The following is a 26,255-nucleotide window of genomic DNA, read 5'->3' on the forward strand; positions in this document are numbered from 1 at the left end:
TTTTTACGCCCCAATAGGATTAGTAAGGTAAGGTCTAGCCCCAATTCCATTTTATAAAAAAAATTGCTAAAAAATGGAGAGAAAATGGCCAAATGAGCCCCCAACGTTTAACCGAAATCCCAACTACACACCAACCCTTTGCAGAGGTCCTATGACGCCCCTAGTCATTTTAAAAGTGGAATAATTTGATCTCTGAGACTCTATACCCAGATCTGAAGTATGCAGTGAAATACATGTGCCAACTAGCATTTAACACGTGTATTTTTCATTTAAATCCTTTTTTTATTAATTTTTCCCTAATTCTTCTTCTTTCCAACATACTTCCATCATCTTTCCACCATTAAACAAATTCAGAGCTCCACATTGAAGAAAAAATAGAAATCCGTCATTCAAAGGCTACCAAAAATCAACAAACAAAGTATGATTTCGGTGAAAACCAAAGATTAGTATGAAATTCTTCTTACCCCGGAAAGGAGAAAACAATGCACTAGCTTAAGTTATTAAAAAAAAAAAAAAAAGTCGCCGGAGTTGAAGAGAAAGATGGTGGAGGTCGCCGGATTATTCCATTTTTTTTAGTTTCTTTTTCTTTCCTTTCTCTTCCACCTGTGCTTCTTCAGAGCATGTCACAATCTCCTTCCTTACTTCAAGATCTGATTTTTTTCATACCAATTAGTGTAGAGATTCGTCTAGTATTACTCAAATTTGCAGGTTTGTTTTTGGGTTTTCATGATATGAAGTTTTCTTTTTTATCAAAATTCTTGATTTGATTCCTATTTTGTTTAATGTCGGCATTTAGATTGATGGGTCGTTCAAATTTTCAATTGGGTCTTTAATTCTTTTTTTCTATTTGTGTATCTAATATTCACTGAAGATGATTGGATCAGATGAGAACCAACAATGATGAAATTGGTGTAGTTTCGGTACTGAACTAGTGGGGGAACGCGGTCATCGGTGAAATGAAGGTGGTGTTTGAACGGCGATCTAGTGCTCTATTTTTTGTTATCTCAATCCTGTATCCTCCTTTTTCCTCAATGTTTATCCCATTTGTTCTTCTAAAAAATGCACAAAATCTGGTAAGAAAACTCCCCAATCCCCAAGAAAAACGTGAACTCTCGTATCGCGTTTTCTTGGATTTTGATTTTTTTGAGCATGATCCTGAATTTTCTTGTTTTGATCTTATTTATTGTTATGAGAAAAAATGGAGTTTGCCGGTAGAAATTTTTCCGGCAACCAAAATCCGGTGACCTGTTGAAGAGAAGAAGAAAGAAAGAGAAAGAATTTAAAAAATCAAAAAATTAAATAAAAATACTTATAAAAATAAAGTTTTAATAATCTATTTTTGTCTCTCACTCTCTTTGAGACAGTGAAATACACTCTCTTTGTCACCTCAGCATTTAGGGAGCAATATATTTCATTTTTCAAATGCCCAGAGGACTAATAGGACTCCTGCAAAGATAAGGTGTGTAGTTGGGATTTCGGTCAAACGTTAGGGGCTCAATTAGCTATTTTCTCAAAAAATGAATAAGCAATTATATATATAGTCAACGAGACTCATTTTGGTCTTGATTACCCATTAATTATTTTCTCGGTCTTGATTACCCATTAATTATTTCGTCGTTAAGCATGGATTTAGAAGCAAAATTTAGGGATTTTTGAACTAAGCCCTAGAATTTGTAAATCGATGATTTGAGCTAGTAAATGAACTCAAAATGAAAATCTAATTATAGATTCGATCATGTGAGGTTATGGGTAACTCGGATATGTATTTTGTCTCGAGGTTTGGGATCTTGAGACTTTTGATTGACTTTGATCTAAATTGCATATTAAATTGTGAAATTGAGTTCAATAGCACTATTTGACCCCATTAAGCATTCTTTTGGCTAGAGTTGAGCCGTTTGGATGCATTCGGGCGTGGAAAGACAGTTTTGGAAGGTTGAAAGCTTACTTTGATCAAGGTAAGTTATGACTTTGACCTCAATAGGATAATTTTTCTAAACTAATATTCCTCTTTCTCAATTTATGTGAAGGGGTTCAAATACGTACAAGAGTCAAAACACTTGATTTTGATTATGAATTTGTGTATAAGTCTTCAAATATTTAAAAAAATATTTTATGTATTTAAAAACTACATGAAACTACTACAATAAACATAGTTAACAATTCAAAATATTTTAAAAAAAGTTTGAAAAAATAATAGTCAAAGAAAAAATTATTTTGATTCTCAAATTAGTAACACCTTCACATAAAATGGAACGAAGGGAGTAAGGTTCTATATGTATTGTATCTGTGGTGGTTGTATATATATGAAGTGATGAGCATATATGTGGGTAGCGGGTGGTTAAACGGGCGTACTAGAATGCTAATTGTTGTGCAATACTTGCCATATACGTTTTGTGATTATGTGTGCATATCAATAGACCTTGCTGATGATTTAGCCCTACTAACATGCTAAAAAAAATGTATCATAAATCTATGTGCCCATTGATTTTCATATTGGCTTATACTTGGCATGTAGTACGTTATTTTTTATCATCTTTCCTTGTTTTGTGTTATGATTTGATTGTGTAGCTGGGATATGGATATTTGAGGATCGTGCATGGGAGTCCAATATGTGTACAGAGATGGAGTCTACGGAGAGTCCGGTTTGATAGAGTGTTAGGGAGTAGGGACTATAGAAAATCTGATTTAATACAAATATGTCACTGTTGAGAGTCTGATCGTCAAGTTGATTTGAGATTGTTGCGCCTGTAAGATCACTGATATGATCATCATGTACGCATATGTATTTAGATTTATCAGTCATGAGTCACCAGTTTGGTTCCTCCCGTGCGGTGTGCATGCTGGTTTTTTATGAGTCCGGAGCCTAAAGGGTATAAAAATACACGGTATAAACCAAAAGGGGATATCAAAAAATTTACATACCAAAACGGGTATAACGTGGATTGATCCACGTTATACCCCAAAAAAAAAAAATCGGCTGTCAGAAATATCAGTCCACGTTTTACAATATATATTTGTAAAACGTGGACTGATCCACGTTATACAAAATTATTTGTATAACGTGGATCAGTCCACGTTATACAATTTATATTTATTTATTTTTAATTTTTCGATGATTTGCTCTGACAGCCGAAAAAAAAATTGGGGTATAACGTGGATCAGTCCACGTTATACCTGTTTCGGTATGTAAATTTTTTGATATCCCCTTTTGGTTTACACCGTGTATTTTTATACCCTTTAGGCTCCGGACTCGGTTTTTTATTGCGATTATTGAAGTGGCACATGGGTGTCGGATGCTGACATTTGTACTGAGATTTGGTGCACCTTGCGGAGGAGTCCGGAACCAAAATGCCTCCAAAAAAAACATTTTGAACCAAAATACCCCAACAAAAAAAAAGTTACTAAAGTACCTATAGCGCAGTATTTTACTGCGCTATAGCACTAACGAAGACGGACCTGTCAAGTCCTATAATGCAGTAAAATACTGCGCTATACGAAATATGGTCTGACCTATAACGCATTATTTTACTGCGTTATAGGAGTTTGCCTCTCTCCTATAACGCATTATTTTACTGCGTTATAGGAGTTTGCCTCTCTCCTATAACGCAGTAAAATCATGCGTTATAGGCCTCCACTATAACTCGATCGGGTTCCACCACTGGCCCCTCCAGTGGCAAAAAAAAATTAAAAACGCCATTGGAGGCGAGCCAAGGAGGTCCCCACGCATTAAAAACGTCGTTTTCTATTAAATTTCATCCGGAAAGTTTAGATTCTCGGTATATTCAAGTCAAGGAGCAAGATTCTAAGTTCGAATTTTGAGAAAAAGCGGCGTACAACTCGATTAAAATAACTCTACAAAAAATCTTCGATTAAGGTTTTCTACTATGAACTTTTGTTATTATTTTGTTATATACATTATATTGCATGCATGTTTAACATTTAATCGTCATTAATTTAAAAAAAAAATCAAATTTCATTTATGTTTTTTTGGGTTTGATCGGCTGGGCAGTGGCTTAGGCCACTATTCCGTTTTTTTTTTTTTTTTTTTTTTGTGGTTCAATTCATTATTTGTTAAATGTTTATGAATTGTTAATTTGTTAAATGTTTATGCATTGTTAATTTGTTATATGTTTATGAGTTGTTAATTTGGTTAATTATTTATGAATTGTTAACATTGTTAATTTGTTATATGTTTATGAGTTGAATTTGGTTAATTATTTATGAATTGTTAATGAATTATTATTTTGTTAATTGAGTATTTGTTAAATATTCTTTATGAATTGAAAGAAGTTGATTGGTAATGAATTATTATATTGTTAACATTTTGTTTGGATGATTGTTATGTATTGTTTTGACATTTATCGTATTGTGTTGTATTATATAGGACCAAATCAGTGGTTACATAAAATAGAACCTTTCGTCGTTACATAACAATAAAATTAAAGTAGCAATCAAAGCAAACATTTTATTTATACTAATAACATAATATAATACAATAGGTAACAACCATCCAAACAAGTTGTAAACGATTATGAAATGTTAATCTATACAATTTTAAAAGCATGAATGTATATGTTAAATAAAAAAATTATCTTAAAAAGAATAGTTAAAGTTCTTCTTTTCATAAATACATAAGCTAACGATAAAAATGTAAAGTTTATAGGAAAATATGTGGTCGACGAATATGAACTCTTAGTTTAATTTTATCGTAGTTGTGTTGGCTATTTGGTCAACTAAAAATATATCACATATTCAAAATAGAGTTCCAAACAAATGTTACTGCTAAATTTCGATTAGTTAATATAATTTATCTTTCATTTCAAGAATAATGACTATTTTAGTTTGTACAGACCGGACTCTTTCATGGATCCGAATGTTCCCCCTGGGGCCGATGATCACCCGGGGCCCACTGTTCACCCGGGGCCCGCTAATAGATCAGTATTGTCTTTGCAAGACAATCATAAGTCAAAGTTATTATGGGCCGGTACTATAGGGGTATCTACTAGGCTCCGTCCCCGTAGGCTGCAGAGAGCGTGGACTCTTTTACGCGAGCACCCCCCACACCCTCGCGTGTTGGAGATATTGTTTCGGGGCCGCATCTACCGTTACGTGTCCGTTGGTCGGGTACAGCATGATTGGGCGCTCATCACAGCCATAGTTGAGCGGTGGAGGCCAGAGACACATACCTTCCATCTTCGCACTGGTGAGGCCACGATTACACTTGAGGATGTAGAGGTCCTCTTTGGATTGCGGGTTGATGGAGAGTCACTGTACACTCGGTACGATCCTCCTCCTGGTCGGACGTGGGTGACAGAGTTGACTAGGCTCACCCACTTCGTGCCTGATGTCGCGGCCCAGATATCCGGACAGAGTCGGGTTCAGCTTAGTGCACTCTGCACTTATTTGGAGGGTCTGGATCCGGTTGACGACGGCACCCCGCAGGACGATATTGATCGTCATGCCCATTTGTACCTGCTTATTATATTCGGGGGCATCTTGTTCCCGAATTCATCGGGTGCCTTTGTCAGTTTACGTTACTTGGTTTTTTTGGAGCATCTGGACCGCTTGGGAGACTAAAGCTGGGGCGGTGCTGTTTTGGCGTATCTTTACAGATGCTTGTGCCGAGCGTCTATTGGTACTGTCAGAGATGTGTGTGGATTTTTTGCTCTTCTCCAGGTAATATTTAAGTGTGCGTTCCTTTAATGTCAACAAACCTCTTGAAAGGGCGACTAAAAAATCGTATTTTCTAATATCGCTTACAGTTATAGGCGTGGGAGAGGATGCTGCCTTTTCAGCCTAGACATCACCTCGAGATTGACATGCCTTATGCGAGGAGGTGGACAGCGGGTTTTGACCGGGATGTCGATACGCACTACAGTATTCTTCCATTCCGGGACCAGCTTGATCACATGACGGATAATGCGGTAAAACTATTTAAATGTACATTAATAATTTAATTAAACGTCTTTTCTACATGGTGATCATTGATTTGTATTTATATGTTATGCAGCTATTTATATGGACGTCGTACGCTGCTATATTAGATGGTTTGCCCCCCTTCTGTAGGGCAGGTCAGGGGGTTTGGAGGTCGCGGTGTCCATTGATACACCTGGACATCGTAGAGGATCACATGCCCGAGCGTGTCTTACGACAGTTTGGTCATACACAGAGTATACCCCCTGATGTCCGTCATGAGCTCCGACACTACCAGCGGGACGATCGGGCTGCCATTGATGATAATTTTTTGGCTTTCATGGATGTCCAGCTCCACCGTTGGGAGAACAGGTTGGGCACTTTAGTGGTGGTCGGCCATTTGACTCCCATTGAGCATTACAGGCGCTGGTATCATCATATCACACGCCGATTGATCGGCAACCCAGCTTTGCGTCCCCCTAGGGATGTAGGATATTCAGCACTCGCGGGGCAGTACGAGGCATTGGTAAGTTTATCGTATTTAGATTTATCTAATTTCATTAATTGTTACGTTTTAAAAATAAACATTTTTGTTTCTGTTAAACACAAATACAGCTGGTGGCCGTACAGCGTTTACTCATCTTGGAGTTAGAGCATATGCCTTACCCTGGGCTTGCCGCGGAGATGGTTAGGATTTCCGAGGAGGGTATCCGCCAGGCAGGCGAGATTAGGCGCATGGCGGAGCCTGTTCCGGAGGCTGAGTATCAGGCAGCACCGGGGGCTCCCAGAGGAGGAGGCCGTGCTGGCAGGGGACGCCGTGCTGCCGGAGGACGCCGTGCGCGTAGAGAACGCGGCGCTGCTGCTAGAGGACCTGCTGGTGGAGGACTGGTAGATGAGGCGGATGAGGCCGATCCCATTCCAGAGGGCGTTCACGGTCTAGTCCATCCGCAGCCCTTCTAGGCCGGTGGCAGCTCACCTGGAGACTCACCTACGTTTACGCCGGCGCTCTTACTTGCTAAGATATATATGTTATTCATTATTTAGTAATATTTTATATTTTAGGATTCGGCGCCAGCGGGTCCATCAGAGCCACCCACTCAGCCTGCCGAGGCAGAGGTGTCTTCTCATGAGGCTACCGAGGCGCATGTAAGTTTTTTACTTAAAACTAATTTTATTCAATATAAGGTCAATATTTAATATACATACTTGATCATTTAAAGTACTTATTATTTCATTTTTTTTCATATTTTAGGATTCGGCGCCAGCGGGTCCATCAGAGCCACCCACTCAGGCATTTTCTCATGGGTCTGCCGAGCCAGCAATGTCTTCCCATATGACTACCGAGCCACAGGTAAGCTTTTTATTAAAATTTATTTTATTCAATATAAGGTCAATATTTAATATACATATTTGATCATTTAAAGTACTTATTATTTCATTTTTTCATATTTTAGGATTCGGCGCCAGTGGGTCCACAGGAGTTGCCCATTCCGAAGCATTCTCATCAGCCTGCCGAGGCAGAGGTGTCTTCTCATGAGACTACCGAGGCGCATGTAAGTTTTTTACTTAAAACTAATTTTATTCAATATAAGGTAAATGTTTATTTAATTTTTATAACCTTTACTTGGACTTCGAACAGCATCTCGTCCAGGAGACTACCTCATATTCACCATCACACCCATTTCAAGAGGCTACATACCCATCTCAGGAGCCTTCTCAGGCGCCCGTTGACACACAGGTTTGATTAAATAAATAACGTTAATGTATTCAACATAAATAAGAAATGGTACTAATATTTATATATTTTTCAGGTTCATCCTTCGGCGCCTGCGGTGGCGACTCCCGACGAGGAAGAGGTCGAGTTTCCAGACCCAGCTCAGCCTGAGGTTCTGAGCGTGCTAGCAGGACAAGATCCCAAGAAGAAGCACGTTCTAGTTAAAGGCGCAAGGGCTAGGGGTAGAGGAGATGATCACGACTTGGAGCGCCCAGTTATTAAGAGGAAAAAGGGCGACGGAGACGATGGCAAGGGCGGTGGGGATGGTATGAGCCTTAGGCCTAGGGATAGTCTCCGGCATACTACATGTGGGACCTGTTGACACCCAATTTTGTCCCACCTTTCCTCCGAAATACCTATTTTCGCTTCCAATATTTTGGCAACTTTAAAAAAAAAAATTGCATTTTTTTTACTATAATTATTAGCTTTTATTAATACCGGCATTTCATTATCCTGTCATTATCTTTTACTACCATTATTATTATTACTATTATTATTATTATTATTTGTTATTATTATTATTACCAGTATTATCATAATTTGCGCTTCAGCATTTTTACCACCTTATGCATACGCATCGCATTTATTTCGCACAATTAAATAATAGCGTTTATTTATTTTTCAAAATATTATTGCACGGCTATTACAACGTCATATAATTTTATTACCCGAGCACTAATAATTACATATTTCATTAAGTAGCACACTTAGTATACAATTAATTAAAATGAGTCTTTTGTTTGAACTTTAACCCAAAACAATTTTTCATAGCCCACTACCCATTTTAATTCACCCCAGCCCACATTTAAAATCGACCCAGTCCATTAAATCATTTGACCCGACCCAATTCTAATTAAACAGAAAGGAACCACTAGGGTTCCTTTCATCTTTTCCTTCACCACGCCGCCTCCCCCCCCCCCCCTGCTCACTGTTCTCTCTTCTCTCCTTCATCTCCCCCATCTTCTTTTGTCCCCTCTGTTTCCTGCACTTCCCCTGCTCCCCACGCGTCTGTCACCCCACTTCCCTCTGTCCCCACGCTCCTCTCTCTCTCTTCTTCACACGAAAACCCTAACAATCCCCTATAAATAATCTTTTACCAGTCGTTGAAAGGAGGGCTTTTTTGGATTCAGGAAACCCCCCTAAGAATCAAAGCTTTCAGTCGCAAAAATCCCTAAAATACCAGTTCTATTGGCAGTTTTTTTTAAATCCTGTTTGTTATCAAGTAAAAAGTACAACATCAATTTTGTTTCGTTTACCTTGGTGTTGCTGCGAATCCGAGCATCGCAAGCTCGGATTTGGTAGTGTTCGAGTGTAGTTCGGAGATTTGATGCCTCACTTCGCTGCACCCGAAGAAGGTAATTCCCCTTTTTTCCATTTATTTTGCATTTTTTGTTTCCTCAGTTACTATGTGTTAGCTCAGTTTTGCCATTTTTGTGATTAAGAATGTTTATGTGACGAGATAGTTAGCTAAATAATGTTTGTCCTGTATTAGTTTATTTTACTGCCCCTATGGGATTTGTGTGTGTAGTTTGGTATCTACATATGTGTTAGAATAGACCTGTTCTAAATAAGAAATACCCATGAAATCTGTAGTATCAAATTAAGTTTAAATTGCCTGCTTCACACAAAATACTATGAATAATTTGTTTAGTATCCAGTTGTTGGATTTGTTGGATTTTGATATAACTGAATTACCCAAGGATGTTTTGGAGGGTTGAATCTTATTTCGCATGATGTTTTGAACAGTAATGAAGATTGAAACTACTTATTTATCGTATTGTAAGTACGCCTAAGGCTTGAACCATGTATGATCGGGTAATATCCATATGCGTGTTCATGGGCGAATAGATGATCACTGTAGTTTCATATTAGTTTTCTTCCTATCATTTCACTTTTCTGAAAGTTTCTGATCTATGTGGGAATATGATGTGGTTATAATCTGTGTTTTTGGCGGGTTTCACATGGGTAAACACCTCAGGTGTGATTAGTTTCTTTTGCTAAGTGTCAAGGCATTAGCTGTGTTCTAGGATGGTATGGTGTTAGCTTTTAATTACTAGTTCAATATCTGCTTATGTGTGTTGGTTGTCATTCTTAGTTAGTTATGTTCGTTAATGGTTGCAAGCATGTTTAGGTGCATTAGCTTTTTAGCATTGTTTCAGGTTCAGCCGTATTGTATTGTTTAGTTGGTAATCTTCGTCTCCTTTTAGTTTTATTGTTTTCTTATGTGTGTTTTAATTCTTTGCTCGTTTGCCTCCATGTTTCGTGTTAATGTTTTAAGGTAGTTTGAAGTGTTAGTTTCTTGCATATTTAGTCGCTAGTCTTTATCCCATTATGTATATGATTCAAGTATAGTAGTGTAGTTCAGAGCAGCTTGAACTATTTAATCTGTTATTTGTTTGAAGTATTAATCTGTCAGGAAGTAGATCTCTGTAGCATGTTCTGTGTCTATCGTTAGCCATATTTATCGATTACATACTAATCTTTTTCCTTTCGTTTTTATGCATGACCACCGCGTGCGAGTCCGAGGAACTCATCTTCTTCCGCATTCGATGTTGGGCCAAAGCCCAACGAAACATTCTATCGAGTCAGCCCCATCAGCTGTGTAAAATGATTCTGGGCCGAGGCCCATAACCGCAGCAACAGTGCACAGCAATTGGCCTGAAATGGGCCGATCCATTTAATTCCTCTCCTCCTCTATTTTATGCTCCGTTGAACATTTTGCTTTGGTATTGAATGACTAACGCTTTGCCTTGTTTCGTTCCTTAATATTAGATGAATCCTAGCGGATTAGTGGGGATGATGTTAGTAATAACGGGTAGTTAAATTAAAGGAGAAACCAATAGTTAATTCCCTAGGTTTCAGTTCTTATGTTAAAATCATTTAAAGTCCTCTTTTATGCAAATTATTATGTTTTCTCTAAATCTCATTTTAAGCAACATTCTTATATTTTCTTTAAAAACTTAACAACCTTTCCTAGCCCTTTTTCTTAAAATTCAAAGCACCTTATTTAGCATTAATTAATTAACCCAAGTTTGGCCGGACAACCGTAGTTAACGGATTCTAGAGGATGTCTAACCCCTTCCCTTTAGGATAATATAGAACCCTTACCTACAATCACACTGATTAAGCAGACTATTAACGGAGGTTTAGTTAGTTTTACCTTAGTTAATAATTAGGTGCCCTAATTCACCTTAAAATCAATTAGGTGGCGACTCCTTAAAACAAAGCATATAGGAATCTCCAATATGTTGTACTCTACTTTAACCGGGTTAAAATGGGGTATAACAGGACCCATCCTCGATAGTGTATATACATTAGTGTTGTACAATTTATCGTAAATATTATATATTTTTTGCATATTTATAAATATTATCATTAGTCTTTATTATTGATAATAAAAAAAATGTGACACATTCGAAAAAAAGTTACGCATTAATTTAAAAATAAGACGAAACCCTAAAAGATAAATAACTTAAAGCTAATGACTACAAGTCTTCAAACAAAAAAGGACTTCGAGCACTTTTCAATTATTAAAACGGCAATTCAAAGTTTCACGTATTCTTGATGTGTTGAGCCTATTTTATTAATTGTACAAATATAACTAGAGTTCTATATAAAATATTGAAGTTTCGGAGTCTCAAAGCATGATTAATATACTGCTAAACTACGTAAAAAAGATAAATTACGTAAAAAAGAGTGAATGGAAATGGGAGACTCCTATAACGCATTATTTTAATGCGTTATAGGAGTTTCTCTCCCTCCTATAACGCGATAAAATAATGCGTTATAGGTCGGACCGTATTTCGTATAGTGCATTATTTTACTGCGTTATAGGACTTGACGGGTCCGTCTCCGTTAGTGCTATTTACTGCGCTATAGGTACTTTAGTAACTTTTTTTTTTGTTGGGTATTTTGGTTCAAAATGTTTTTTTTTGAGGTATTTTGGTTCCGGACTCCCTTGCGGAGTGACGTATTTGATAAAATATGAGTTCTTAATTATTTGCGTAGCTTAATGATATTTGCCTTGTGATTTTTATTTTGATGTTGAGTTGTTGCATAACTTTTCATGTCTTATATGTGTAGGTCGAACTTATATAACACCATCCAGCCGTTAAAAAGAGATGCTTTATAATTAACTTATATTCCCTTAATTCCACTTAATAAATTTGCTTCCCGAATCTCGACCAGGCAACCACCACTGTTGGACATATATATAAATTACAGGTGTCAATGTTTTTTTGACAAAACGAAAATTGTCATAACTTAATTCATTAAATTGACACATCAGTTGCAAGTGTATTTCATGGGGATGGTGTCAAGGGCACACAAGCGTTCAGGAGACACAAATATACCTATGTGAGGTGTCTATCTGATTAAATAAATACTCCTTCCGTTCATTTTTACTGGTCCACGATGGGTTTTACACACCCCTCAAGAAATAATAAATGAAGTGTTTAATTTACCATGATACTCGATCATATTAATTGGTGCATATTTTTAATGAATTTGAAAGATGATTTGAAATGAGTAATTAATACTATGGGTAAAATAGAAAAAAAAATTGTCTTATCTTAATATGCTAAAAGTGACAAGTGAAAATTTATTTTTAGAATACTGGACAAATAAATGTCTATTTTTAGAATGCTGGACAAGTAAATGTGAACGGAGGGAGTAGTTGAAATATTTAATGGACAGTTTGCATCAATTTTAAAGGACCATTTATGTGTTTGGCTTCTTTCATTTATTTAAGTGTAAGTAAGTCAAGTGAAAATAAAAAGTTTTGTTAAAGATAGATATTTAAGTAAATAAAAATATTATCTCTTTGATGTAGTTTAAACTTTCAGAAAATATAACTAACACAATATAACTGATGTCATGTATTATAACATCATCACTAAGCTGCTTCGCTTGGTCGGTAATTAATAAGGATAGATGCTCACTTTTTATAAAGTGAATTCTCATTATATGCTAAAAAATAATCAATTATATATATATATATATATATATATATATATATATATATATATATATATATATATATATATGTTGCCTTAACCTTTTTTCTTTTTCACATGTTTGCCTTAACCCATAAACAAAACTCTTGGGTGACTCCGAATCTGAACAACGAATTTTTATCTATTCGCAACATTTATCTTCTTATAAAAATAAGATCTTCAATCCTTTATGTTTTTTCAAATTTAACTGTCTTCCCAACTTTTACTTGTTTACCATTTTTTCTTTTTTTATTTACTGAGCAATTAAAAAGTTCTAAATTTTGTGTTTTTTACCTCGAGGTCCTATTTGCGAGGTTATGAGAATCTCTCTGAATTGAGTGGTCCTTTATCGATCATGACAACCAGAATAGACTTTTCTATAATATAATAATGTGTATGTACACTCGGCACCTACATATTTTAATCGATAATGACATACAGAATCAAACTAATTTCACATGTACTTATATAGAAATTGTTATCCTTTAAGATATTTAATGTTGTGTTCGGTTTCTCTATCTAAATTATTAATCATTCGGTCTTACTTTAATTTTCAAGTGTCTTTTTAGGTTTTAAATATATTTATTAAAAAACATTACGTACAAACAGTAGCGGAGCCACATAGAGCCGAGGTTCATCCGAACTCCCTCGGCGGAAAAAAACACTGTTTTTACAAGATAATTTTTTTTTTTTTTATGTATATATAGTAGATGTTGAACCCCCTTAGGCTTCTTCGTATGTTTACTTTTTTATATTTTGAACCCCCTCAACGGAAATCCTGGCTCCGTCACTGCGTACAAAGTGTAATTTACTAAAATACCCATAGTTATTTCTTGTTTCCACACTTTATAGTGGCTGTTGCCTGTTGGAAAGTGAATAGTATTAGTAGTAATCACTTTTAACCTCTTTAGCAACAAGTTTACCATTTTAAAAAAATATAAATATAAAATTTCTCTTAATTTTCTGAAGTAGTAGATACTTTACCATATTTTTTGGCTCAAAAGAAACTTAAAATTGGACGGGGGTATTATAACATTCTTATAATTAGCAATGAGGGAAATTATTACATTATAGACCTCATAGAAGGTTGTTACAAAATGAGTTTTTACTCAAAATATGATATTTGTAAACCTCGCAAAAATGGAAGAAGTTTTTGAAAATTATGAAATTTGAGTGGGCGTTCATGACAAATTCCTTAATCTCAAGGATTCCATGGAATAATTTAGTTGAAAAATGGGAATCAAGTTCCATGAGAAGATGCTGCACCCAATGTAACAGTACTTATATATAATTCTTTCATTGTTCTAACTCCTCATCCATCGGAGAATTAGCATTCAATTACAAAAAAAGAACATTTTCTTGTTTCTAAAAAAATTCAGCTGATCAAAACAGTACAATATGTTGGATTTTTTCCGTCCTAGGAACATCATAAAATGTGCATGTGCTCATGTACCGTTGACTGAAGGTCAACTGACCAATATTTTCAAAAAGTGCGATATCAACGGTGATGGCTACCTGACCAAGGAGGATCTCACGGAGGCATTCCGGCAGCTGGGGTCCACTTTCCCGGGATATCGAGCGGCCCGAGCCCTCCATCGTGCTGATAAGAATGGTGATGGCCTTATATATATTGATAACAAGGAGTTGGATCAACTTGTTGAGTATGCAAGAAAACGTGGCTATAGGCTAAGAAATGCTTGCTCCACCAAGAGTAGCTGTATACTATACTAGTATTATATAGTTATAAGTGAATTTTCACTTCTTCTTGAACTTCAAGATTGTTAAATAAATCAGTTTGTGGGTTAGTGCGTGTTTGGTGGTTTTTTTGTTTTATTTTGGGTCAGTTCACTGGTCATACTGTCACTTGTACTAGTGAAATATGGATTGATGCTCTTGAGTTTTTCAGACTAGAGGGTGTTTATCGTCATTCCGCACGTTTCTAAATACTTTTATATATATATATATATATATATATATATAAAAAAAAACTTTAGTACTAAATATACATCCAACTATATGTGGAAGTTAGTGTCATCGCTGGTTATGATGATTTAATTTGAAATGCCTAATATAAGATGAAGGAAAATGTGCTTCTTACGTCGGGGTCGTTTGGTGATATAATTATTTCTCTGGTGAAAAATAATGAAACAGTTAAGTTGTTTTTGTAATCACTAAAAGAGTCATAAGTTGGTTATCGTCAACTTATGAGTTTACATCTTATAATTAACACTTTTTGTTTTGTCCAAGCTTTTTACAATTTTACGCCCAATTTCTTTTGTAATCCCGAAATACTCTTCATAAAATGTAATGTTTAATTATCTCTTTATTCTATTTTTATTATCACTCTTTTTTATTTAAATTCTTTCAAATTTATATATCGGAAAAGGGCCAAAAATATCCTTGAACTATTGAAAATGGTGCAAAAATACCCTCCATCCACCTTTCAGCCCCCAAATACCCTTACCATTCACCTATTGGGTCTAAAATACCCCTATTGCTAACAGAATATTCTGGTCAAACACGTGGCATTTTTTTATTCGTTGGCTTATAAAATTAATTAAACTAATTGACCAGATAACCCAAGTGCCCCCCCGGTGAAATTTTTTTTTTTTTTTTTTGAAAAAAAAGGTTGACATTTTTTTTGCACCCTCCCCCGCACCCCTACCCCCCCCCCCCCGACGCAAAAAAAATTAATATTTTTGAAAAAAAAAGTTTTGACGTTTTTTTTGGGTTTTTTTAGCTGGGAGGGGAGGGGGGCGTAGGGGGAGGGTGCGGGGTGGAAAAAAAGTCAACTTGTGCCTTTTAGATTTTGGGGGGGGGGGGGGGGGGTGCGGGGTGGGGTGCAAAAACAATATTGTAGTCTACACTTGTGCCTTTTAGATTTTTGGTTGAAAATATACCATGTTTTTTAGGGTGAGATATTTTTTTTTTTTTGGTAACTCAATTACATTCGACATTTTAATTTATCAAGACATTTCACAGTACTTGTGCTTTTTACTAGGAAGTTGAGAAGCGTAATAATATTTTTTTTGCACCCCACCCCGCACCCTACACCTCCCCCCCCCCCCCCCTCCCAGCTGAAAAAAAAAAGTTGACTTTTTTTTCCACCCCGCACCCTCCCCCTCCCCTCCCAGCTAAAAAAACCCAAAAATAAACGTCAAAACTTTTATTTTCAAAAATATTAATTTTTTTTCCGTCGGGGGGGTGCGGGGGAGGGGTAGGGTGCGGGTGGGGTGCAAAAAAAATGTCAACTTTTTTTTCAAATTTTTTTTTCACGGGGGGGGGGGGGGGGGGGGGGGGGTCGGGTCGGGGTGGGGGCACTATCTGGTCAATATTGCAAAAGTTAATTAGTTTAATTAATTTTATAAGTCAACCAATAGAAAAATGACACGTGTTTAATGAAAAGATTCTGTTAGTGATAAGGGTATTTTAGACCCAATAGGTGGTGATAAGGGTATTTTAGACCTAATAGGTGGATGATAAGGATATTTGGGGGCTGAAAGGTGGATGGAGGGTATTTTTGCACCATTTTCAATAGTTCGAGGGTAGTTTTGGCCCTTTTCCGTTTATATATTTTTTTTAAATCTTGAAGAATATTTTGGTCATTTTAATAAAAATAATATTTATTAGCACTTTTTTTACCAACTACAAACTACTTATTTATTATCAATTTCAGCACTACTATCCAAATACGTAATTACTAATTACTTATTTATATAATCAGTTTTGGCACCTAATTTTCTGAAACTTGATAATTATCAACTAATTTTAATAAGTTAATCCAAACGGACTCTAACAGTAGGAGCAGATCTTCTAGTAGCTGCCTTCCGATCCATTAGGATTAGGCTTCAGTCTTTTCAGAATCAATTAACAATATAGTAGTATTAAAAGTTAGATCAATTTTTCCTCTTTCGGCCAATATGATCCATATATGATTTTATCTGATTGACAGCATTTACTATTATGCATGTTCCCGTGATACACGATTGATCCGAAATTATTCCATAAGCAGTGAACGTTACGCTGTAATTTCTAATAATTTATATTGCGTGAAAGTGAAGCCTCTAAGTAATACTCTTATAAATGTTGGTCATTTCACCAAGTTATTCTCTAAGTCATATAACAAAAATTTGGTCTCATCACAAGCTAGCTAGTTTTATGGCATTAAAAAGTATCACATATCGCAACGTTTCCAGCGATGGAAAACGTGAAATGACTTTAGCAGAATTCAAGAGATGGTTGAAGAAATTTGATACTGACAAGGATGGAAGAATAAGCAAAGAAGATCTCAGAGAGGCGATCCGTTCGACGAACGGAGGCTGGTTCTGCCGGATAAAGAGCCATCGGGCTATTAAATCTGCTGATGCCAATGGCAATGGATGTATTGATGAGGATGAAATCATCAACCTCGCGGAGTTTGCACTGAAGCACTTGGATATTAGGATTGTGTCTTATTAATTTTCATGTGCTCTTTGTGTGTTAATAACAACGATGACTCCTTTTGTTCAAGTTTTGATGGACGAAATTATTTGCTAGTGAAAAAGTAATAGATAATTTATGAAGTTAGTGGAAGTACACATAATCTGACTAACACACCACAGTAAAAAATAAGTAACAATAACGGTTCCTTCTTTGTATCAACTAAGTCAGTCATAATTCTCTCTTATAGACTCCCTGCTTCATCTTTGAGCCTTCAGAACTATAAAGAACACTCGTGTCCAAAATTGCCTATGAAAATTACTACTGTTGTGCGAAGGAGTTTACAAGTAGTAATGTGCACATTTTGGAATAAAACAAATTGCTGTATCAAAATATTTAATTCCAGATATAATTCATGTGTGTTATATAAATAATAATTTAACTAATCTTGAATATAAACCAAAAGTCATAAAATCCTTTAAACTAAAACCTTCTAACCTTTATTACTAAATATAAACGGGAGAAATGGTTATTTGACTATTTACAAACTTTTTTTGTTTTATGACCCTCAGAGACATCAAATTACGAGGAAATTAGTTAAAAGGGATCATTACAAAATGAATAGAGGTATATGGCCCTCTATATACATCAGCGATTCTGAAATAACACATAATGTTATATTTTGTAGAGAGTTTACGTACCCATAGTTGAGGAAAATATTTTGTTTATGCCATAGGTTTCAGCGCTACACTAGATGGGCGAGATGTCATGTAAATGCCCAAATCCGTTGTTAATATATGGAGTGGCTACTCATTTTGCAGCATTACTATGTACTACCAATAATAAGTCGAGCAAAATGTGTGTGGTTTCGAACAGATCACTATATAATTGCCATTCATTTCACACGTGAAAGAATTCCTATCGTTATTTCAGTCATAATTCTCCACTGTATGTAAGCCGAACATATAGTAATTACCAGCTTACCGTACCGTGCAAATCAAAATCAAACTTAAAATACCAAACCATATCATATTAATTTTGGTAATGGTATAATATCTTTAAAAATCAAAGATCAAAATACCCCAACCAAAATTTATAACCGTACCAGCACCATGAATACCCTTCCCTACAAGGAATCGAGGAGGCAAGTAGAAAGATGTGCTAGTTTTTCACGTTCAACTTGATTGTAAATTTTATTTATCCAACTAAGCTACAGTCATCGTTTAGTCTTGATTGAAAATTTACCAGTATGTGTCATTTGCAATATATAATGAATCCATCAGCAGCATATATAAAAATAAAAACAGAACTCCAATGTTAGTATCAAGCGCGAAAACACCACCTCATGGTATCAAAACTTTTTGCCCATAAGTTTAATAAGAAAAGCTTCAATAGATGAACACAATCTACACATTTTCATGAGCTACAACAACATTTTACAAAGTCCAACTCATTCAATGACGTGGAACTTATTTGTAATGTCCTCCAACAATGGTTTATATACATGCATGCACAGCAAATGCGCAAGCCTACTATTGATGCATAAAATTAGAACATAATAGAAAATTGATTACAATACTTTCTTCCTTCAAGTATGGTTGTATAACAACAAACTAGTAACTTCCATGTGCAAATATACAGTTACAATGAGGCCGCATTTGGTTGAGCCAAAGAAAGAAGCTCTATATTCAGAATATGTCTTCACCAACTTTTTGATGCTAACAAAATTAAAAGGATAGGAAAAATAAAGGTTCGTATTGTGAGTCCCCTCACACATCTTGTCAAAACTAAATCCTGCAATTTCAGATGTTTCCCTTTGCAAACGATATGCTAAATCCTGCAATTTCAGGTGTTTCCCTTTGCAGGCGATATGCAGAATGAAGCTATTCTCAGATGGTCAGCGTTGTAACCTGCACGTACGAACAAACATGTTGGTGAAAATTGACTAAGTCGGACAATCATTAAAATGAACATAATGGTGACAGAGCTCTTATGCTCCACTTCAACATAGCTAACTGTATGCTCGAGAAATCACAGACTTCTCTTTGCTCTATCAAATGCTAAATGACCAATAATCATCTTAAATAAAAAAAGAAAAGCAAAGAAATCCAACCTGCTCAATGAGGACGTGGGTGGAAACATGTCATTGATACGACCATGAAGACAGGCGTATGATTTTGTATCTATATGGCGATTTAGAACAATTTGACCCTGTGAATCATCATAATAATATCATCAAAAAAATTCTGTTACTTCCAAAAGGTCCTTTACAGTTGACATGTACATACCTTTGAATTGATGGTGAAGATTTTTCCTTCAGGTATTTGAACCTTGAGATAGCAGAGCTCGTCAGTGTCTCTGTTTCCAAATCCAGCATAAAAGGGATTCCTATCAGAAGGGAACAATGCCTTGATGTCCTGCAAATTAGAAAGTCAATACTCAACACTTCAGTTATCTGTATTTGTTACCAAAGCTAGATGACCTAAGATGAATTGCTGAAAGTTAGTCACTAAAACGTCGATACAGCCTCTAATTAAGATACTCCTTGCCCTATAAGTTGCACACGCTATTATTCTAAGAGATAATCCCTGCTAAATAGGCGGGGGGAGGGGGGAGAGGGTTGTGGGGGGGTGTTGGAGACCAAAGCATCAAAACGAAAAACAATTTTTGCGTTTATGCTGAAAGACATTTTCCACTCGAAGTATTTCGAGTTTTCTCTTATTATCCAATGTATCCATCATGTGATTATTTATTACATCAGTCACATCTTCCTGTTTCCGCACAGCCATATTTTAAGTGTGGCACACCAATTAAAAAGGAGTAAGATCAATTAAATGGTATTTTCTTTGTCCAAATCTCGTTGCACCAAATATCCGCCTTGTAAATTTGGAGAATATGGGACTTCTGTATGTATTAAACAATGAGTTCTTGTGCAGCTACCTAATAAGAACCAAACAGGTTGTATAAACATTGCAAGCCATGACTCCTTTAAGATAGCAGAAAAGAAAAGATTAGACAATGTAGATGTAAGTTGTTTATTCCTTTAAACGACAAAAGCACTCTACCAGATGCAGATCATCTCTAGGTTGAAGCAATAGTCCAAGGCCTCCCCTGCCTCACGGCTTTGGAAGGCATGCAGAATCCTTTGCTTAAAATGCTAAAAGTACTATTAGGGAAAAACAAAAGCAATTATGAATCAACAAACTGACCTGTAAGCAAGCAATTTTGAATTCCTGAGGAGCTTTTTTAACCACTGCAAAAAGGTAAAAAAATTAGATGCACTATCATTCATATTATTAGCAAAATTTGAAGCACTTCTTCTGGGAGAATTTACTTAAAATAACCTACTACCAAATCAGAACTGCAAGCACGGAGGCTGAAGTTGCAAAGAGAAGAAAATAGCACCTTTCATATTTTAAGACATTCTCAAAAGCATGAAACTAGTAGTCCATACTCTAAATGGATATTAGTGTTGTCATGCATTTAAATAAATTATAGAACTCCCAGAAATCACTAATTTACTACCAATTTCATTAGAGTAGACAATTTCGACCATCAAAATAATAGTTGCTTTTTTCAAGGGAAAGAATAGTTAGGAGCAATGAAAATTATAAAAGGGAGAATTCTTCACAAAATATAGAAAGGAATAACCTTCTCTATATAGAGAAAGAAAAAGCCCATCCGGAGATGTGAAAACTGGTCCTTCTGGTAATCCCTTCCCATCCTGCAATTATCAAAAATACAAACGATGAAGTCAAATTAATGAATGAGAAGAAAAAGGAAATGAATACTTAAGACAAAATACCTGCATAAGATTAAACAGGAATTGTCTAGTCATATAGGCCTGTGAAATAGCACGTGCACTTAAGAAAAGCAATTGATAACCGTTCTCCTGCAGCAAGCAGACAAGATAATGCTCTCTTATCCTACTACCAGAGGAAAACCGAAAGATATATTCACATAGAATAAGTGGAGAAACATTTCGAACCTTAGCAAACATTGCAAAAGCCAAAAATACATATTCCCAATATAAAGAACATTTCTTTTTTTATCAGGACAGTATAAAGAAAACTCTTGTAATAAATCTCCAAAAAAGAGGAGAAGAGAAAATGAATCAAGCCTACAAACCTTGATAGCCGATAAGAGATGTGCAACACCTGTCTGTGACCAATCTCTCCCCACCAAAGGCATGAACTGTCCTAGAACATCAGATCTGTTTAATTGACAAAAACTATCACACATCAGGCAGGAACAAGAAGAAGTATCACCTACATTTCTTATCATATATCAACCAACTCAGACAGAAGTCTAGCATTCTTGTTCATAAAGTCGTTCACCAGGGAACCAAGAAGGTGAACCACCAAAAGTTCAATTAGGAGCAAAGGAAACCAGCATGGACAATTTTAGAGCCCACAGCTACATTCTAACAAGGTGGACTATATAAAAAATTTGCTCACTCGTTTCAATGTATTGTCTCAGGTACTAGATATTTACAGGGAAATGACTATAGGAAAAATATCACCTATAAACATTTTCTATAGGTGCATAAAAATTAGAACCCTAAGCTGATACTCTTCCATCCCATAATGTCTCACTTTTGACCAAAAGTCGAAGCAATATCAGACATATGATAACATGTACCATATGGAAATATTATTTCGAGATCTAGAAACTATACCAAAAAACTACAAGTTGGAGTTTTTTCCTTCCAAAATATGAAAATATCGTGATAAGAAATTCAACTGTTGAAAAGCATCAAAGGACAAATATTTTGGGGAAAAACCAAGAATAACAGAAGTAATACTATGATATGAAGTGCACTAATTGAATGTTCTGAATTCCGGCATAGATCATGAGAGAGGGAAGACAATCAAAATGGCATCTTAATAAAATATATGCTTTCTCCATGAATCAAAATGAGTAACTAATTAGATAGACTTGTATGTCAAAGCTGGTAATACTAATGTGCCTCAGAAGGGCTAAGAATCTCCTAATCCTGCAAAGGATGGACCATGAATTGAAGTCTTAGACAACCATGGGCCATTATCAGTTTAAGTCCAGAATTAGTTTATGACTGGAGCGGTTTAGTCTGTAGTAAGTGACATGAATTCGAAGGAGTTTTTTCAGCATTGCCTCTCGTAGTTTTGAATTCATTTCTAGTTATATTACGATTTTTTGCAACTCTATGCAACATTCAAGGGACAAAGTTGATGGTAAACTTGGAAAAGGCTCCAAACTGCATCTTCAAAGTTCCCTTTCGAAAGTAGAAAAGCTAAAACCTCAAAATACAAAAATCTCAACTTCATATCTAACTTTAGAGTCACTTTTCTCTACAATAAATATAAATCAGCTCAACTCTTAATCTCCAGCACAAACTATGAAAATCTAATCCGGAAGAGCGGATACTGAACTTGTATGTATTTTCAACCCTTCTGAGTGCATCATGCTAAGGTTCAACTTATGATCACCTTTCATCCAATTCTTAGACTTTTGGGCATGGAAATGATCATCACAAACTAACTCCGAGAAGAAAGCAATTTACAACCAAAAGAATCGTAAGACGTCAGCATAAAGAGGTTCATGTAACAGAGAAAAGTTGACCTGTACAAACAGATAACGGATGATAACCACTAATGCATCCATTTGCACTAATTAAAAGTTGATAATTCTTACATTCATTGTGATCAAAGTTAAACAAAATAGCAAGTCTTGGACACAACAGCACATAAACAGGACAACAACACCAACCATCTATATTAGAAAATTTATTTACCTAGTAATTGTTCCATCAACATCAGAGATTACAATATTTGTGTCCCATCTCCACAAATATATACGTGCATCAACCTGCAAAGCATGAAACTCAAACAAATTACAAGCGTGCATTTGCGTACGCACCAAAATGAGATGCAATTAGAAGAAATGTCAGCAAATGACCTGCTGTTTCGAGCACGTGAATACAACTACATTCTTTCCCTCCTTCAGATTCAAAGTTGCCAGCTGTTCAGATGTTCGAGTAGTTAAAGAATCTAGGAAGTATGCTTGCCCTCTAGGATCTAAATTCATACAAAATCCCGTTTCAACACCATTGACACTTACATTAACCACATTTTCTCTACCCTTCAAAACCCCCTGAATCGTCCCAAACCGAACATACCAAGGTGAGGATTTCAAACTACCATCTGCCTGTTTCACCACAATAATATCCACAGCACCACCAAATGGATTTAAGTTCCCAGAAACACTACGTACGCCTCTACCTATGTAGTTACCTATCCTCCCCATAGTATTCATTCTCTTAAAACAACCACAACTATGCTTCTGTCATTGGGATCGGCTATATGAATACTCACTGACCACGTTACTCCATCTAAATCATATCACGCCAATATTATGCAAACACATATAATATTCATACAATAAAATCTAACAAGTTTCCACTTTTAACAAACCCAATTCATAAAGATTGAATTTTTTAGCTTATGGGCTGCAATTTATTGATTCCCTCAGGTAAACCTGTAGATCTTTCCTACAAAAATCCAATCTTTATTTGCTTCCCAAATCTTTTTCTCTGGCTCATGTATTTGAATTTTAACAACAAATGATCAAAGAACATTAATTGATTACAATTCAAATAATGGTGAAGAAAAAAAAACTGTCTTGCTAGATAAAGGGGGATAAAAGAAAAACTACAAGAACATTTATTACAACAAATCAAACCTTAAAAAAAAAAAAAAAAAAAAAAAAAAAAGGGATAAAATGATAGCAGAATTTTTTTTTCCTCTGGGTCAGATATTCTCTTTTAGTTTTTGGTCAAAAATGAAGAAAACCAAAAGCTAAAAGAGAAATCATATTTTCCAGAACCAAAAACCGCCAATACTGAATACTTAAAGGTGAAGAATAGTTCGCTAAAAGTGCATATTATATTTATTTTCTAAAATGATTCTAGATGGGTCAATGCTATTGTGCCTAATATTTTTAGGATTATTTTGAAAAAGTCAGACTCGTATTTAGGTGATTACACATATTATATATCAAACGGGTAACAACTAACCAATAAGAATAAAATTAGATGGTGAAATTAAGGGGTCGTTTGGTGGTATAAGCTGGTATATCCCAGCACTAATTTTTCGTACCATGTTTGGTAGAAGGTATAAATTTATTCTGGAATAAATTTATACCTTGTACCAAACAAGGTATAAAATGCATCCCAACTTAAAAGATGAGATATCCCTTCTTATCTCACTTATCTTGAGATTATTTTATACCATCTTTTAGATGGTATAAAATAATCTCAAGAGACGGAATAAATTAGTCCCGAAATTATAATCGGGATAATTTTGGCTACCTACCAAACGACCCCTAAAAGCTTGGGTTTGTTTGTTAATGCAAGATGTACTTGAGAGGACGCTAATTGAAGAAAAGGCAAGAGTGTATAAAAATCTCCGGCAAAAGCTATATCCGTTCTAATTTTTACGTGACATAATTTGAATAGATGTGGAAAAAAAAAACTAAAAATAATTTAAACTCATATTTAAAATAAATCATAGTATTGTGTGATAATAAAATTGAAATATACGATGTTAAATATGTAATTCATTAAAGATGTAACTAAAAATATAAGTTGATTGTGTTAAAATTTAAAACTACGTCATTCATTTTGAAACGGACTAAAAAAAATAGCAGAATACTAAAAGTTTGATGAGTTAAATGGGTTAAGCTATGGGTTCGTTGGGTAAAATGGGTTGGGTTGAGTTAAATGAATTGGATGAATTAAATAAATTTATTAATATTAAAAAAATAAAATTTTATGTGACATGTGATGGCAAATAAGAGAGAAGGAAGGTTTTGTGTGTTTAGTATATTCTGAAGAAAATAGGGATAGTTGAGTGATATTTTACTCCTGAAAGAAATAAAAGTGATATTAGAAGGCAACTCTATATACGGATGATATTTTAGAGAATTTACTCTCTTAATGAGATGGGGAGAGGAGTATATATTCGGTACGCAGCTATTGGAAAATATCTGCAAAAGAAGAAAAAGAAACAATTTTTTTTGCAGGCAAAACAGAATATATGCTATTTACTATATATGCTAGGTTTCAAAAATCATTGTAGTTGTTCAAAACAGAATATATGCTAGGTTTCAAAAATCATTGTAGTTGTTCAAAACATTTACGATAATTAACCGACAATCCTCTAGTATTGTCTGTTGTTATAGGCCACGTGGACAAAAGAATTTCTTCTTTGCTTTGCCAGGTGAAAGTATAGGATTCTGATTTCTGAAGCATAATTGGATTGCTTATTGTTGCTTTCAGATGATAGTCCGAGACTCTAAAGATGTTAAATTTAAACTAAATAAACTATTTGTAAAATTTTGTTTTATTAAATTAGGAAGATAAATGTATTATGTATAGTATATCTGTCGATCACATACGAATCAAACACTGTTATGTTTCGATTTATGTAACACTTTTCTTTTAATTAGTTCCAAAAATAAAGACATACGTATAAATCTAAAAACAATTAACTTTACACTTCTCGTTTAACTCTTAATGAAAAGCTTTCTTAACCATACAAATATTATTTAATTTTTAAGGCCGCGAGTTCCAAAACAAATTATAGTCACTATGGCATATTTAAGATCATGAGTTTCAAAAGTCTTTCATTTTTTTTGTTAAATTTCGTATGAATTCAAATTATGTCATATAAACTGAAACGGGAGGAATACTCCCTGTACTATTCTAAATTCCCAAAATTGGAACTTGTCTGAAATCAGAACCATGGATTATGCAATCATAATGTATAGGCTTAATGCATATTGCCCCTTTTTTCTTTTTTGGCACCTCAACCAAGTGTTGTTCCTATTGAATCCCTGAATTCGTCCTCAAGTGTGTCTATCAAATCCTCTAAATTTGATTTTTATTAGAAACAAAAATTAAATTGTGGTAATTAAGGTGAAGTAATATTTTAGACATGTGGTAAGCTATTCTTTAGGTCATGGATGTGTCGGTTTCTGCTGATTCTGCTCTTCCACTGCCAGCTTAATTAAAAGCTTACTCTTTTTTTCCCTCTCAATTGTTGTTAATCTTAGCTAAAAGATGGAATAATTAAATTAGAATATATATTAGTATATTGCTACATTGAAGATAGAAT

General features: G+C 35.2%; 1 protein-coding gene across 4 annotated transcripts; it reads right to left on the reverse strand.

Moving 5' to 3' along the window:
* Nucleotides 1–18,550: 18,550 nt before the first annotated feature.
* On the reverse strand, nucleotides 18,551–24,093 carry LOC132627871 (phosphatidate phosphatase PAH2-like). 4 transcript variants are annotated; one of them, XR_009577987.1, is made up of 10 exons: nucleotides 23,038–24,090; nucleotides 22,874–22,947; nucleotides 21,229–21,313; nucleotides 20,906–20,992; nucleotides 20,752–20,824; nucleotides 20,310–20,353; nucleotides 19,389–19,517; nucleotides 19,214–19,311; nucleotides 18,931–19,010; nucleotides 18,551–18,887 (listed from the first exon to the last, which is right to left on the reverse strand). XR_009577987.1 is itself a non-coding variant. In XM_060343481.1 (10 exons), exons 1-10 carry the CDS (start codon nucleotides 23,392–23,394, stop codon nucleotides 18,998–19,000), a joined length of 861 nt encoding a protein of 286 aa, XP_060199464.1. In that variant the 5' UTR covers nucleotides 23,395–24,093; the 3' UTR covers nucleotides 18,551–18,997. The 4 variants fall into 4 exon arrangements, 2 of the variants coding, with proteins under 2 accessions (XP_060199464.1, XP_060199463.1); XM_060343481.1 differs by having other exon boundaries at nucleotides 18,551–19,010; nucleotides 23,038–23,100; nucleotides 23,200–24,093; XM_060343480.1 differs by having other exon boundaries at nucleotides 18,551–19,010.
* Nucleotides 24,094–26,255: the final 2,162 nt, after the last annotated feature.

Source organism: Lycium barbarum, chromosome 2 (genome assembly GCF_019175385.1).
Source record: "Lycium barbarum isolate Lr01 chromosome 2, ASM1917538v2, whole genome shotgun sequence".
Taxonomy (NCBI): domain Eukaryota; kingdom Viridiplantae; phylum Streptophyta; class Magnoliopsida; order Solanales; family Solanaceae; genus Lycium; species Lycium barbarum.